The following is an 18,257-nucleotide window of genomic DNA, read 5'->3' on the forward strand; positions in this document are numbered from 1 at the left end:
CCAATTTACAAATCAGGCAACTGTAGCACAGGTGAATTAAGAAACTTGCCTCGGAATCTGATTTACTCAACTCCAAGATGGAATGAGAGAGCATGAGGATGAGCAATCCATGGGAAAGACTTATGGGCTACACTTGAAAAAGTCATACATCACTCTGCCCACCTTTCATTGGGCAGAACTCAGTCACATGGTCTCATCAACTGTAAGGGAGGCTGGGAAATGTAGTCCAGCTGTGTAACCCAGTGGGGAGAGAAACAACGATTTTGGTGAACTCAGAGCTGTCTCTACCATAGGTGCCAGGCAAATCCCTGGAAAGCTTAAATTAGTCTAGGAAGCCAGACTCGAAAGCACACTATCATTTTGTAATCACCTGCCTTATCCACTCCAGAGTTACAATGAAAACAAAGAAAAAAAACTCTCAAATATCTCACTGGACAAGACTCTGCTGGGGAGGCATGAAGGGGAAAGTTACCTATGGGGAGTTACCTGGGATGCTGCTTAAATGTAAAATTGAGGTATTCTTTACTGACAACTTGCTATGTGCCAGGCACTGTGACCCATGATGTAATTAATAGCTGCTCTCATTGAATCCTCACCCTGATAACATTAGGTAGTGACAGTGATTATCTGCATCTTTAAGATGACAAGCTGAAATGTTGAGAGGCGGTACAAGAACACATGAGAGAACCAGAAATTACATCCAGGTCAATGGGATCTTACAGTGCAGGTGCTTACCTCAGTGGCTTTTACTGATCTATCCTCATTTCTTCCCATCAGAAAGATAATGTGTTGTCCCTGAAGGCAGAAATGTCAGGATTCCTACCTTCTCATCCTGTTATTTAAACCACAGCATTAGCTCACTGGGAAAAGCAACCGTTTTCATAAAATATTCAGAATGTGAAGTATAAAAAAAAAAAAAAACAAATCTACTCACAGGAATGTTGCTAATCAGAGTGGTTTAAAAAAAAAAATCAGTGCTTAGCTGCTTTTAAGTCTTGTGTTCTACTTAGAGCAAGCAAGAAAGAGTTGTTAGCTGGAGACACCATGCTTATCAGAAAGAGCCTCAAGCATGCTCTCAGCCCTGGGCAAACAGCCTTCAAAATCCAAAAGTAGAGAAATGTGTGATCAAATTCCTCACTTGAAACGATTAGCAGAGTCCAACGTTGGGACCGTGGGTGTTTTCCACCCATATCTGGGACTGCAGGTTCCTCTGAAACAGTTTACTTGCCAATATGGTAAGATGGAATGTTAAGAGACAAATAGTAACGAGGCAGTTACCAAGTAGCTTTGTTTCATACTTGGAGAATTTCAGAAAAAGCATTATCAGGGACAGGATTGTATTTTTGTTGTTATTGTTTATTCGTTTGTTTTCTCTTTTGGGGTAAGAGAGATGTTTCTAATTTTAACACACATACATTTTAAAAATACATCTGAAATAGAAATGTGTTTTAAAATCAACATGTACATTTAATATTGTGTTGCTTTTGTTTCACATCCTCTCCTCCTGCAAAACTTAATTATTATTAAAGTGAAGCTGAGATTTATAACCCCTGATATCTAAGAATTGAGAGAATATAACATACAGTACTATACAATACATGATTCAAGTACACACTTCTCTCGCCCTGTGCCAATAAACTGGTTGCTTGTACAGGCTTTGAAAAGGAGATCCTGAGGGCAGGGTCTGGATTATTTAAATTAAAAACACAAACCAAAGACAAGAAAATGCCAACAACAACATTCCTTTAAAAAAGAAAAGATTGCATTCTAAATATTCATTTAAATATGCGGTAACACACTACTATGCATTTTTGTCTGTTTTCTCTTCGACGATATTTTATCTGCAGACTCTCCATGGCTTACAAAAATATACCCAGAGTCCACACCTCCGAAGCATGAGATTTTTCACATTCTCTAATTTGCAGTAACGTATTTGTGTCTAATTCCATCTTCAAGCCACCCAGGGACAACACTGGCATGTGGTGCCTCTGCTGCAAAAACTAACATTTCAGTCCAGCCAGGCACCATGGGAGCCTGAGGAGTAGGGTATGAGCTTGGCTACTGTGAGAGTGTCTCTTCCAATGTTGAACCCCTAGTCTCACTCTTGCTGTGGATGGGGTTTCACCACAAATCACGAGCTCTCCAGGTTTGCTCAGTGCCTGTAGTAGAGGCAGCTCTGAGTTTACCAACACTTATTTGTTTCTCCCCCTTGGGTACACAGCTGAACTACACTTCCCAAGATCCCTAGCAGTTTATGAGATCATGTGACTGAGTTCTGGCCAATGGGAGGTGGGCAGAAGTAATATATGACTTTTCCAGGTGTTGTCCATAAATCTTTCCCATGAATTGCGCATCCACAGACCTTCTTGTTCCATCTTTGAGGTGAATGAAGCCAACTCTAAGGCAAGTTACTTAAGGTAATTGTGCCTCAGTTGCCCAGTCTGTAAAACTGGAGTTAAAAATTCACTTCTACCTCTGGAATAGCTACCAGGAACAGTAAACGAAGTGAAAAACAAGGCAGCAGAGCTTAGTGGTTACCTTCACAGTGTGTGGAAGCAGAATGCCTGAATTCAAAGGCTGGCTTTGTCGTCATGACTTTGGACAATGTACTTAATCTCTCTGAACCTAGTTCTTACTCTCTAAAATGTAAATAACTAATAGTGACCTGATAGGAATGTGGTGGGAAATAATTGAGATTAAGTATGTAAAATTCTTAGAACATAAGAAGCCTGGCACCTAGGAAGTGCTAAATAAGTCTTAGCTGCTATTATTACTACTGCTGCTACCACTGCTATTAAAATAATTATTATTATTTTAGTATCTTAAATGTGCTTAGAAGAGTGCCTGGTACATAAAGTATTTATAAATGTTAACAATCATTATTACTTTCTGCAAAATACATTTAACACTAGAATCTACTAGAATTAAGTGAAATAGTGGGTATGAAGTTTTACTATATATAGTACCTAGCCCTGGGGAAAACATTTTAGCATTTAATAACCACCGATCCTTTTTCAAAACAACTGTTTTGAGATGGAGTCTCACTCTGTCACCCAGGCTACAGTGCAGTGGTACCATCTTGACTCACTTCAGCCTTTGTCTCCCAGGTTCAAGTGATCCTCCCACATCAGCCTTCCAAGTAGCTGGGATTACAAGCATGTGACACCACACCCAGCTAATTTTTATAATTTTAGTAGAGAGAATGTTTCCTCATGTTGGCCAGGTTCATCTCAAACCCCTGACCTCAAGTGATCCACCTGCCTCAGCCTCCCAAAGTGCTGGGATTACAGGTGTGAGCCACCACACCTAGACCCCCGATCCTCTTAAATGCCACATGTGCTGCACTGGAAAAGAAGCAGCCATGGGTCAAGACCAGGAACTGGGTAGAGATGACATCATTACCACAAGGTGGTAGAGACCAAGTGAATATATGCAACAAAATCAAACATCATTGGAGCTTGAATTCATCCAGCTCTAGGCTTTCGCCCAACTAGAATCATAAGACAGTTCAGGGCCAAGATGGACAGGATTCGTCACCGGGGATCCAAGATTCTGCAGGGGTCCCTAGATAGAACACGGTGAGTTCATGAACTTGGACAGGAGAAAAATAAAACTTAATTTCCACTAATCTCTAACAAATCTAGCATTCCCTTTAATTATAAAGATAAGCCGCAACATTCCAGTAGTATCACCAGTACCTGTGACTTTGTCACCAAGAGAAATCACAGATATTTTACTCACATTACATTATAATTATCACAGGTATCTCAAAATATCATAATGCTTATCGCTACTTCCAAATTACGGTAATTACTAGACTTGCTTGTTTAACAAGTTAATAAAGAAAGCAAAGATCTGACTAAATCACGTTTTATTTAATAAGTGTATTTCAACACAAATAGTTTCCTTTGTGATTCTAAGTGTTTTGTATTGTGTATTTGAAATCTTTATCATGCAAAGAGGCCTGTAGTTCTCCCCAGATGTCCAAGAGGGTCATGAAACAGAAAAGGTTAAGGGATCTCAGTCTAGGGTCTGTAGAAAATCTTCAATTACATATACACGCAGAAACTAGGTCCAGAGTCCAGATGCCTGCCAACAACTACTAAAGGTCTTTAACCTCCTGCACCATCTGATAATGCATCTTCCAAAAAGAGCTACTATTCTTCCCAAATCTTTCATAGAATTATTATAGGATTCAAATAGGAAGAAAAATGTGAATCTGCTGGCTGAAAGTAACAGATTCTGCACAAACTTGACCATCAATCATTTAATCCCTTGGAGACTTCATAGATCCTTGTCCTCTGGGTCTTCGTGGCTATTCTCTAAGTGTTGCCCCCAGTCCTTTCTGCTACGACGCTACCAAAGGAAATCTGTCAAGAACCCTGGGAGGCCAAAAGCCAGTGGAGGCACTGGAGTCAGGCTGTGGGTTGAATCCTAGCTGTACCCCTTACTAACTGTGCAATCGCTGACCAATACTTTCAGCCCTCCGAGCCTCCGCTTCCTCTTGTTTAGAATGGAAAGAATGACAGTGTAGTGACATGAATGGAACAACATGCATAACAAAGTGACCAGCAAGCAACCCCAGGGCAGGAGTCAGTGAAGATCAGAATTGAGATGAGAATAGAGTGCTTGCCATCATCACTGTCCTGGGCATCACCGGCACACCGTGGCAGGCAATTAATTCCCACGGACTATCCATGTGCTCCTCACCTTCTCAGGCCACTTGTCACAGGTGCCCTGGGATACGTTCTAGCTGGTGGACTGTGAGTAGAAGGGTTGTGTGCTATCTCTGTGCTAAGGCGATAAAAAGCTCAAGGGAGAGTCCTCATTTCCTTTCTTCCCCCTCCAGAGTGATAATGGTGGTGTGCATTGACCCAGAGAAGCCACAAAGCAGAAGTATCCTGTATTGCTAGGTCCACAGATGGAGGGAGCCACCCTACAGAGTCAGCCAGCTCTCATCAGGGACAGCATGGGTGAGAAATAAAGCCTCTGTTGGGAAGACCATTGAGATTTCATGGTTAACTTGTTACTTGGTGTAGCTTAGCCTCTCCTGACTAATATACGAATTAAGAAAATGGGTCAGGCATGGTGGGTCACGGCTGTAATCCCAGCACTTTGGGAGGCCAAAACAGGTGGATCGCCTGAGGTCAAAAGTTCAAGACCAGCCTGGTCAACATGGTGAAACCCCATCTCTACTAAAAATACAAAAATTAGCCAGGTGTGGTGGTGCCTGCCTGTAATCCCAGTTACTCAAGAGCCTAAGGCAAATGAATCATGTGAACCTGGGAGGCAGCGGTTGCAGTGAGCCGAGATCTCACCTCTGTACTCTCCAGCCTGAGCGAGAGAGCAATACTCTGTCTCCAAAAAAGGAAGAAAAAAAAAAGAAAGAAAAAAGAAAAGAAGCAGATAACACCCTCAATTCTAGGCATGAGACATGCCTAGAATTCAGGGCCTTCCTCTAGGACAAGAGCATACAATCCATTTGCAAGATCTGGAAAGAACCAAGTCCAAAGGTGATCCAAGGAGCTTCTCCCTCCAGCTTCCACTTACCATTCCCAACCTCTGCTGTCCCAGCACAGCATTTGCTCACTGGAACTCAGGAAGCCTTCCCGAGGGACTGCGTTTGTGGCCAGTCCCCATTAGCTAAACCACTAACATGCTGTTTCCTTACAGCATTCTCTCCCCTTCTCTGCAAAAGTGCAGGCAGCTCTGAGCATCACAAGGCGCTCCCAATATCTACTCAATATCTACTTGGCTGCTGAGCTGTAAGGAGGGGGCTATAGGACCAGAATTCTCGCCTGAGCTGCCGCTGAAGACAGTACCGGGGCAGACTAGAAAACGTAACTAACGCATTTCAAATTAACATATAAAACGTGTCAGATGTTTGAGTATTAATTAATATTTTTGCAAACTAATTACATTAGAATGACAAGGCCACGAAGACACTAAAAGAGTTTACTAATTTTCTCCCCTCCTCCTATTTTAAATGGCTGCATGGATTACCACTTTATTCAATTTTTCGTTTTTTTTTTTTTTTAATTTACCAGAAACGATCTAAGCACCATACCATTTCACAGCTATCATCATTTATTCATAGTTCAATAGAGGAAGCCGGAATAGCAATAACTCTTTCTTTTCACCCCCCCTAATTGTCATTCTGGTGAGATAAGTGGGATATCAGCCCCAAGTCAAGCTACATTAGTGCTGGGAATCAGGCACAGTCACGAAGTTTCTCCAAAGTGTGTTAGCATCATTTATCATGAGACGTTTGTGTTGAGCAATGTAGACTTTAACCCAAGGGGGTTTTCAAGCCTGCTTCCCCCATCTTCGTTGGACTGCTGGTTCAGAAGACAAATTGCACAGAATCAAATACTAACTTTGCCTACTAGCCACATGGCCTCAGGTGGGTCCCCTAAACTCTTCTGAGCCTTGTTTTCTCATCTGCTAACTGCAGCCTATATTAATACTCATTTTCCTAAGTTCACTGGAAGGAATAAAAGAGGTAATTTATATATAATACTTTGTTCAGTGCCCAGCATACAGTGAGCATTAATAAATATTGGCCGTTCTCACTGTTGCCCCCATAACCACCACTACCATCACTGTTATCATAATCATCACTGTGATCAGGAGTCACCTTCACTGCCCTTCATCCACATGTCCGGCTGCTTTTCCAGGTCTTCCCTCCTGCCCTGCCCCTTTATCCATACACACAGTTGATCCAAAGCAATCTCTTTGCTGTTTACCAAGCTTGCTTTCAGATGACTAAAATATGTCATGGAGTATGGTGTCTGCTGATGATCTCCAGTGCCTCTAACTGGTTCTAGAGCAAGAGTGAGGTAGGAGGTAGGACTCAACTCCGGAGGTGGAGCTCAGACACTGGACCAAATTGAGGACTAGCTAAAACACAGACGGGGCAGAAGCAGTTTTCCCTAAGACACGCCCACCGGTGTGCCATATCGGTTTACCATCACCACGGCAACACCCAGGAGTTACTGCCCTTTCCATGGCAACAACCCGAGGACCCAGAAGTTACTACCCTATTTCTAAACATTTCTGCATAATCCACTCCTTAATTTGCATGTAGTTAAAAGTGGATCTAAATAGGATGGCACAACCGCCCGAGCTGCTACTCCGGGCACACACTCTTCAGGGTAGCCCTGTTCGGGAAGGAGCGGTCCCTCTGCCGCTGCTGTACACTGACGCTTCAATAAGAGCTGCCGTTTAACACCCCTGCTTGCCCTTGAATTATTTCCTGGGCAAAGCCAAGAACCCTCTTGGGCTAAGGCCTGATTTGGGGGCTCGCCTGTCCTGCATGCAGTGCCTGTGGGTAAATGGGAAAGGAAGACCCATCATATCTGAAGCTAGGCTTCCTGGGAGAGCTGAACATCCCCCTCTAGGTACTCATTCTCCCCCTTGAACCCACTTCTTTTACAGCTTAGCTAAACGCATCTGTTCACCAGTGTATTTTCATAGACCGCAGGCTCCTTGAGAGGAGAAAAAGTGTTTCATTCATTTTAAGTTACCGGGTTCTCAAAGCATGGCTATCACACATTAGTTGCTCCTTAAAGCTCCCTGAATAAATGCATGACCCCTCCAAAGAAGTCCATCTGCTAATCAATACGTAGTTTGCTTCATTCTAGAACCACTGAGCCCAGCCTGGGGAGCAGCCAGCATCTCTCTTCCCTTCCCCTGAACAGAATCAGTACTTCTTTTATTCTCTTAGGAGGAAGCACAGGACCTTACATGGATCTCCTCCTTCTTATGTGAACATTTATACAACTTTGCCCTTGGCTTGGGGTTTCTACAATCAACCAATTTAACTCCCCACGTTCTAGACTGATTCTGAACATCCCAGCATTTCCCTTTAACCGTTGCGTCTCCAAGCCTTCCCCCATATCCTCCATGAAAGTCCCACCACTGTGGCTGAGTCTGCCTCTCCTTTTGCCATTGACAAAGCATGGTGAATCCTCGGAATTATGCAATGTTACAGACGATGACAGGCTGGAGCCTCTGCTGTTCTGTCTAATTTGGTGTACAGAGTCTGAGAGCTGGAGTGAAGTATGAGCCCAGGAGCACATCTTTTGATCTTAAACAGTCAGAAGGTTGGAATGTATAATGCTATGGAAATAAATGGTGTCAAAACTGTAGGAAATAATATACGGTTGTGGGAATGGGTTTTGTGATCACAGAGCACTCACAAAATCTTAAAACAGGCAGTCAAGGAGGCAGCTGGTTGAGCTGTAGCAGGGGAAGCCTTGGAAGATGAGATAATTTAGATGAGGAGAGATGAGATAGATTTTTTTCCCCGGGGGTTAAAAGACTGAGTCTTTGCCTCTAAGAGACTGGAGGTGACTCCTGACTTCACTTTCCAGGCACCCCAGCTAGTTTGAGGGTCTAACAGTCTTGGGTGTGTCAATTTCCCTCCGATTACATTTGCGACTCATTTAATTAACCATGTTAAGCCTCAGTTTGCTCATCTGTAACACAGAAAAACCGACAGTATTCACTTCATAGGGTTATTGTGAGGATAAAATCACATAAGATGAGGTATGCAGAATGACTTGCAGAGTGCTTGGCTGGTGCAGACTCAGGGGCTAATTAAAAGAGAGCTTTCTTCCCATTTGGTTGTTTTTATTCATTAACACCCACTGCAATGTAAAAATGATGGGATCCTTCTAATTCATTCCCCAAACCTCACAGCAACAGAAACCCAGTTTTAATAGAAGAAGCAGATACATTTTACAACTGCTAACTTTTCCAGAGACCCTTAATCAATTTTTACAGAGCAGGATGCTTCCGAAAGACTCTTAGGACTGAGGCTTCCATGCAGTTCAGAGGCTAGGGACTGGTTCTAGTTGATACTTCCGCTATTTCCTGTTGTAGCTTAGAATGAGTCACCAAGCATACTCACAAAAGTAACCACTGCAACAACTAGCATGTACTATAGACTACTTATGCACCAAATAATATGCTGATTGCCTTCTGTAAGCTACAGCATGCCTTTCAACTTCTCAGAGTAAGCCATAAGGTTCTTTGTTTAATTGTCCTCGTGCTATGGAGCAGACAAACAAGGCAAAGGTTAGTTCATTTGCCTGAGTTTCACCACTCATTGGGATTAGAGATAAAAAATGAGAGAGTGCTATTCCTAGTGGGAAAAGCCCGGGTGTTGCAGTCAGACAAACCTGGTTCGGCCATGGGTCCCACTACTCTCAAGTAAGTCTGGCCTACCTACATCACTTCTCTGCATCTCCGACTCTTTGTTACGTGGAGACATGCACACTCATTTCAAAGACTGCTGTAAAGATAACGCAGTGCTTGGGACTCTGTACACATGCGGCACACGATGGCTGCAATTACCAACGCCTCTGCTGCTGTGGCTCTCCGAAGGTTCTTGCTCACCTCCCTGCTAAGTGCTTCCAGATGTCAGTTTTCTGGTTAATCAGCCTCTCACCAACATCTCATATCTGTTTCTTCTCTCTGCTTATTTTTTCCCTCTAACCTCCAATTCTACCTCTATTCTCCATTCATTCATTCATGTATTTATTTATGGGGGACAGGGCCTTGCTCTGAAGTCCAGTGGTACAATCAGAGCTCACTGCAGCCTCGAACTCCTGGATCCCAAGTGATCCTCCCATCTCAGCCTCCTGAGCAGCCAGGATTACAGGTGTGCACCATAATGCCTGGCTAACTTTTAAATTCTTCTGTAGAGAGAGAGTCTTGCTACATTGCTCAGGCTGGTCTCAAACTCCTGGCTCAAGTGATTCTCCTGGTTCCACCTCCCCAAGTGCTGGGATTACGGGCATGAGCCGCTGCGCCCAGCTGCTCCCCTTATTCTCAGCACGTATATTTCCCGCTGCCATTTGCTTGGAAAATGAAGGCTACCAGGCATAACCTCTTTCAATTTCTCTTTCTTCTCCTTCAAAATTTGTCCACATTTACTCTGCCATCGTTTTTCCCTTCAGTGTCACAGAAGACAAAAAAAATGTTTGTTGTCAGTTCAGTCAGTACCACAGCTCTCTGCTGCTAGACAATGATGAAACACAACACCCTCAAGAACACTCACATCACCTTTCAACGGGTAAATCCTGTCTGTGCTCTAATCCCCACCATCACATCCTCTTAGGCCGGGTCTCCAAGCCTACTGTATACCCAAGCCTCTGCCATCTTCAAAATTTCTCCCCAAATTCTGTCTTTCCTTCAAGCCAGAGGATCATGGATCCCTTGGATCACACTGGCAGCTTTGAACAGCTGGGCTCTAGTGTGGCCCCTGTGTCTTCTCCTTCCATTTACTCCTAAGCCATCCATGATGGAAAGGCTGTTGTTGAGGACCTTGATGATTGCATGATTGCCAAACTCAGTGCAATGGCTCCTGACCCTACTTTCTGAAGCCCTTTGAATTATCCAAGGCTCCTACCTCTCTCTTGTAACCATCTTACTCTTTGAATTCCAGGAGGCTACCTGGCCTTGGTTCTTCTGCATCCCTCCTGATTGCGTCATCCTTCTCCACTGTTTTCACACTGACTTTTCACTTATTTTTCTGAGCAGGCAACTTTTTTCCCATCTCTGCCTTTTCTCCTGCTCTTGACTTTTCTTGATCTGATGGCAACCTAACCCATCCTTTCGAAGCTCCAGTCTGCATACTGGAGAAGCCTCTATAAATATCCCTACCCTCTCCAGTCTCATTTTTGTTTGACCTGAGATCCAGAACTTACCAAATATGGAGGGAGCCTGATGGGGACAGGTTTGCTCTAATGAGAACCTCAGTCCTCATGAGCCAAGTGATACTACAGCATTTATTCTATAATGCTATATTGAACCATCAGTTCTTTGAGGGGTAACAGTGCGTCATTTCTGTACATGTATTCCCTGGCCAAGGATTGTGCTTAGACTATATGATAGACTGTCACTTAAATGTTCAAGAAATTACAAAACACCAACCATATCTCCAGCTGAGCATTCTGGGCCCTTTAATTAAGACCACATGATTTTTTAGAGTTCTTTGCATATTCTTCGGTGCTGGCTTCAAGGACGAAGATGACTGTCAAAGCATGATTGGGCAAAATTAGGCAAGGCCAGGAGTGCTCACTGGAAAGTACTGCTGATCCTCAAGTGGATCTCGTCCTTGCCGGGAGAGGAGGGTCATTAACTCCAAAGTGAACTAAGTCCTGGGAGTGAAGTTCTGTCTGGTTAGGGTGAGATACAGCCATGATATAAAGGTAGCACAGCAAGCTTCCAAAACCATGAGTCTCACTGTTTAACTTAATATAAATATAAGTGAAAGGGGGTTTGTATGGAAGCAAAATACTAATTGTTGAACATCTACTGTATGCCAGGCTCTGTCTTAAGCATTGTATTTTTTTTTTTTTAAGACAGGGTCTAGCTTTGTCTCCCAGGCTGGAGTGCAGTTGTGCCATCTTGCCTCAGTTTCTACCTCCTGGGCTCAAGCAACCCTCCCACCTCAGCCTCCTGAGTAGCTGGGACTACAGGCATATGCTCCCACACCTAGCAATTTTTTATTTTATTTTTTTTGGGGGGGTAGAGGTATGGTTTTCCTTCTTATGTTGCCCAGGGTGGTCTCAAACTCCTGGGTTCACGTGATCCTCCTGTCTCGGCCTCCCAAAGTGCTGGGATTACAAGTGTGAGCCACCACACCCAGCCAGGCATTGCATATTGATTATCTCATTTAAAGTTCAAACAAACCTTGTACTTTACTCCACCATTCCCATTTTGCAGAGAAAAGACTTGCTTAGCAGTTAAGCGACTTGACTACAATCACTTAACTCAAAAGCTGTGGACCCATCATTCACACCTCATCTACAAGACTCCAGAGCTCATGCTCTCTTGATGAAACAGCTGAATTGACCCTTGTTAGATATGCTAGATTCTCAGAAGGCACAGGATGGCCAGGACTGATCTTCTGTTCACAGCCTAGTCAGCTCAGCCCCTTTCTCAAATGCACTGGTGTCTCTTCAAGTGGTTGAGAATATTTTTAGTGGGCTCTGCAGCCCCCCATTTATTTTCCTCAGAACCAGGCTTGGAAGACAGGAGACATAAATGATTCCTAGGCCTAGGATAAAGTTTCCTTTTGGAAGGAAGGAAAAAAAATGGTAGGAGGGAGAGTCTACTTACATTCTCCCAAGGCCACCGAGTTTGCTATCTGTGTAGTTTGCCATTGCAATTATTTGGGATAGCAAAACTGTAATATCAATCAATCTCGGTTCGATTGCTTTGCCATGAAATAAAAGCAGGCCAATTTATCAACATCGAGGCCCTCCACTGAGTTCACATTGCCATTAAACTATCAACAGGAAATCATTAAGGTGAGGCATGAAACCAACTGATAAGTGAAATGATTTTTTTTCCCCCTTCAAACATCCTCGTCTGCAACCTCCTTTGTTTGGCTGTTAGCATAGCAGACGTGGGGCTGGGTCTCAGATCTCTGTGTTAATTTACAGTTGGCGGTAGAGAGAGCTCAGACATGGGCACTTGCAATCCCATGGCTGCGCCCAGGTAACTTGGTTCTCTCTCAGCAGGGCAAGCTGCGTGACGATAAATAGGGGGAAAATGTGTACGCATTTGCACGATAAAACAGGCTTAATGATTTTGAAGGGGAAGGACTCCACGAGACATACAGTAGCAACTTATGAACAAAATGGAACTATGCAGGGCCAATTAATGTGCAAATACGTGTGTGCTGAACTTGCATTCCATTCATCATGTGGACATGGAAATTGGGCCATTTATCTGTTATATTATGTATGTGACATCTTAGTTTGGTTCTTAAAGGCTGCTTAGGGACAAAGGGCCAGGTGCTTTGCGGCTAGCAGAGGGAATTTCAGATAAATTCTTCAGCTGTCATAAACATTGCTGGGCAGAATTTGGTCAGAAGATAAAGCTCTTTCCTCCACAGGGTTTTTAACATTTCTCAATAGCTCATGTGCCATCTTATTAAAACTGTGTGTGGTGAAGGGAGGGGTGGCATATGCCATGAAAATTTATTGGCACAAACAGCTTGCTGTCATGTTTTCAAAGTCCAGATTTAGCAAACGTTATTCACATATTCAGTGTCAATCTGCAGAGAGAAAGGGAACTGGCAGAACCACTCATTCTCACTGATTCTGTGGGTTTGCAATTCTTTTTGTCTCCTTTTAACCAATGTCTCCTCCACAGGTGGGGTTTGTTCCTCTTAAATTACAACTGTTTGTCTCTGCTTAGGGGTGAAAAAAAGAAAGTCATTTGAAAAGGAAAAGGACCTCACAGAAGCACTTTCCAAGAGCCACTATTATTTACCTAACAGAACATGCCATGAATATGGATCACGCATTAAATAATGGTGATCGCTTGCTTTGATGCATTGCCATTAGAAATTCAATTAATAAAAGGTTACCTCCCTGCCGTGGTGAAAAAAAAAATATGATTGGGCTGCAGCAATGTTAATTCAGCCTTAGAATTGGCAGTTGGGAGGAAAAGAAAGATTAAAAAAAATGGTTCCATCTGGGAAATGGGAGACTGGAATAAAAAAAGAATGAAGGAAGGAAGGAAGACTATGTTTGATCAAAAGTGTTTCTGTACATTAAGCATCCCTACAGTTCCTAATTACCTTCATCCCACTTCCCCTACCCTGATCAGCTGACCATTCCCCCCACCCCATCATCCTGGTTGATACTTTCTGTCTTTTCTCTTTCTCTTTTCTTCTTGCCAAGTAGCTTTCTGGCATACAAATTACATCCTATAAGGTGCACATGTCTTAAGTGTAGAGCTCTATCAGTTTTATATGTGATGGTTACCTCTGTAAATACATCCAGATGACAGTGTTGACACTCCCATTAGGCCCCTTTCTGCCCCTACCCAGCCAACTTCTTCCAGAGGTAACCATTACTGCTACTTTTATCATCAGAGATGACTACTATTTGTGTATCTCGGTGGTTTTACATATATATATATATATATATATATATATATATATACACACACACACACACACACACACACATTCCACATCCATAATATTCCATGTCCACATCTTTTATCAGAGAAGAATTCTGTCCATTTATATACTGTATATATAATATATAATACATATGCGTGTATAGGTACATATATAAACAAAATCATAGATGCCACATTCTTTTGTTCTGATATTTTTCCTATAACTTTATATCACTAGGATTCATACAGGTTGTGTCATATATCTCTAGATTATATTTTTTGATCGCTGTACTGTATTGCATTGCATGAATATACCACTGTTTATCTATTATTCTGTTAACAGACACTTGGTTTGTTTGCAGTGTTTGGCTCTGATAAATAAAACCTTTATGGGAATTCTTGCATGTGTTGTTCTGGTAGACTTAAGCACTTGTTTCTCTTGGGCATACAAGTAGAAGAGGAATTGTTGGATTATTAAACATTATTCCACCAATGTGGAAAGACCTCCTTTTATCAATGGGTAAAATGGAGATAAGAAATACCTTGTGAAGTTGAAAAGGCACACCATGTGTGAAGGTGTTTTCTTGCTGGTTGACTGTTTTAAACTGCCAAATGGGACGGAGATGTAAGAATTTGACCAAGCAACCCCATTACTGGGTATATACCCAAAGAACTATAAATCCTTCTACTGTAAAGACACATGTACACGTATGTTCATAGCAGCCCTGTGTACAATAGCAAAGACCTGGAACCAACCCAAATGCCCATTCATGACAGACTAGACAAAATGTGGCACATATACACCATGGAATACCATGCAGCCATAAAAAACGATGAGTTTGTGTCCTTTATAGGGACTTGGATCAATCTGGAAACCATCATTCTCAGCAAACTGACACAAGAACAGAAAGCCAAATACCGTATGTTCTCACTCATAGGTGGGTGTTGAACAATGAGGACACGAGGACTCAGGGAGGGGAACATCACACACTGGAGCAGTTGGGGAGGGGTAGGGGAGAGACAGCGGAGCGGGGGAGGGAGGGGAGGGTGAGGAGGGATAACATGGGGAGAAATGCCAGATATAGTATGCACCTAAAGTAAAATAAATTTAAAAAAAAAGAATGTGTCTAGGGTAAGGAAGAAAGACAGATCATAGGACACACATGGCTGTCTGGGCTGCTGACCACAGATAAACAGGACATACTCAGGTAGGCTCTAGAAAGTGGAATCGGCTCTTTATGACTGACAGAGCTACTGTTCACTCAACATCCACTGCGTACCAGGCCATAATCTGGCTGCTTTACATGGCATGGCACTTTGTACCCTGACAGACACGGTTATGAACTCCAGCTCTATTCCTCATTACTTGAATGGTGCTAGGAAAGTTACTCAGCCCTTCTTAAGACACGGTTTACTCTTCTGTAAAATGGGGATCATCTCAGCTATACATCACGAAATTTTTGTGAGGATTTTATATAATGACGTATGTAGAGCATTTATAAATAAATGGTGCATCAGAGGTGATAAATACATAGCAACCGGTATTCCCATGACAGCAAACCACCAGAGGAAACACTGCAATTGCCATTTTAATGCTCTCAGCAGCCTCATGGGATGCATACTGTGACTCCCATTCCCAAACAGAGGAAACTAGATTTATGTTGCTTAATAACTCAGTTGAGTGACTGGTCACAAGATCATGGGGACAGAGGTGACAGTGGAGGCTGCTCATCTCTGCCCTATCCTTGTGTTTCCCAAATCCCTGCCTCACTAGGCATCTGAAAACACTCACACTATGAATACATCATAGCTCCTGGAAAATCTCGGCACACCAAGTTCCTCTATCCAAGGATACAGACACTTTAACTGGAATGGAGACTTGTGAAGACAGATCTACCCTAGGTGTTTGCAGAACACAGTGAGAATCCACCTCCCTAAGCTTGATTCTATTTCACCCTGCTAACCACCATGTGATAGATGAAAGGTGGATAAAATGATCCCCATGGTACACCTGAGGAAAGCGAATGGCCATAGTTAACTCGTTTACACCTGAGGTTGCACTTTTTTCAATTTGAAAAATCAGACCCTGGCAATGACCTTGGGCAGAATATAAATAACTCCCACGTGCTTAGCATTCCAATAATGGAACACTAGGCATAATTATGACGATACACAACATCACACAGAGCCCAGGGCTCCCAGGACCTGGGTCGGGGCTCTTTGCCTTATCCACACAGTGGCTTGGGAGTGAAAGTGACTGGTTCTGTAGTGGTGGGCATATTTTGCAGAAGCCCATTACCTTACAACATGCACAATTTCCAAAGGGTGGTCACCTTGCTGGTGACTTCTGACCAGTTTCATTTTTCATTCTTTACCTATGTTGTCAGCATCCACCACAATTCCTTTCATGCCTTGGAGACTGAGTAGAAAAAGAAAAACAGGCTGGGTGCAGTGGCTCATACCTGTCATCTGAGGTGGGCAGATCACCTGAGGCCAGGAGTTCGAGACCAGCTTGGTCAACATGGTAAAACCCCCACTCTCTACTGAAAATACAAAAATTAGCCAAGCGTGGTGGTGCATGCCTGTAATCCCAGCTACTCGGGAAGCTGAGGCAGGAAAATCATTGAACCTGGGAGGCAGAGGTTGCAGTGAGTCAAGATGACACTACTGCACTCCAGCCTGGGCCACAAAGTGAGACTGCGTCTCAATAATGAAATGAAAGGAGAGGAAAAAATACAAAGAAAATGCAAAAAAGAAGGAATGAGTAAACATAATAGAGACAGTGGAGGTCTTACTGGTCGAACCAGGGTTTTGTCTGAGCTGGGCTAGAATTGAGATGTATTTATCGAGAAACAGACGCGGAAGTCACCACGCACCATCTTTACCATGCATACTCCACAAACAGCAATGCAGTGACCTGGTCACCCCAAAACCCAGCAGCACAGAAACCACTCAACCGAAAATATACCATCCAAGCCATCAGGAAACCGAACACAGAGAAATCACGGCTAGAGTGCTCATCGCATTCCATCACGAAAGAAATCCACTTCGAACTCTCTTCCAAAGGGACAGAAAAATCACATTTCCTACCTCGACTTTTCCTGTAGCCTGACTTGCCGAAACCTGCAAGTTAAAGGAAACAAAGACATTAGTATTGATTCAACAAGAAGGTAATTGGATTAATTGTCTTTTTAAAGGAACTGGCATCAATAATTTGTTATGACCCGAGGGGACAAGGCTGCAACACACACCACACACACCACACAACACACACACCACACATACCACACACACCACACACACCACACACCACACACCCCACACACCCCACACACCCCACACCACACACCACACACCCCCCACACCCCCCACACACACCACACACCACACACATCACACACACCACACACCACACACACCACACACCACACACCACACACACCACACACCACACACCACACACCACACACACCACACACCACACACACCACACACCACACACCACACACCACACACCCCACACACCCCACACACCCCACACACCGCACACCCCACACCCCACACACACCACACACCACACACACCACACACACCACACACACCACACACCACACACACCACACACCACACACCACACACCACACACACCACACACACCACACACACCACACACCACACACCACACACACCACACACCACACACCCCACACACCCCACACACCCCACACCCCACACCCCACACACACCACACACCATACACACCACACACACCACACACCACACACACCACACACACCACACACCACACACACCACACACACCACACACACCACACACCACACACACCGCACACCGCACACCACACACACCACACACACCACACACCACACACCACACACACCACACACCACACACACCACACACACCACACACCACACACCACACACACCACACACCACACACCACACACACCACACACACCACACACACCACACACACACACCACACACCACACACACCACACACACCACACACACCACACACCACACACCACACACACCACACACCACACACACCACACACACCACACACACCACACACCACACACACCACACACCACACACACCACACACCACACACCACACACACCACACACACCACACACCACACACACCACACACCACACACCACACACCACACACACCACACACCACACACACCACACACACCACACACCACACACACCACACACCACACACACCACACACCACACACACCACACACACCACACACCACACACCACACACACCACACACCACACACCC

At 43.9% G+C, this 18,257-nt stretch overlaps 1 protein-coding gene across 1 annotated transcript in view; it reads right to left on the reverse strand.

Moving 5' to 3' along the window:
• RBFOX1 (RNA binding fox-1 homolog 1) overlaps positions 1-18,257 on the reverse strand; it is a 2,539,409-nt gene that overhangs the window by 1,875,068 nt on the left and 646,084 nt on the right. Inside the window, 1 exon segment of the mRNA XM_074383161.1 lies at positions 17,023-17,055. Within this exon segment, the coding sequence (XP_074239262.1) occupies positions 17,023-17,055 (33 nt within the window).

This window comes from Saimiri boliviensis, chromosome 12, assembly GCF_048565385.1.
Source record: "Saimiri boliviensis isolate mSaiBol1 chromosome 12, mSaiBol1.pri, whole genome shotgun sequence".
In the NCBI taxonomy this organism is placed as follows: domain Eukaryota; kingdom Metazoa; phylum Chordata; class Mammalia; order Primates; family Cebidae; genus Saimiri; species Saimiri boliviensis.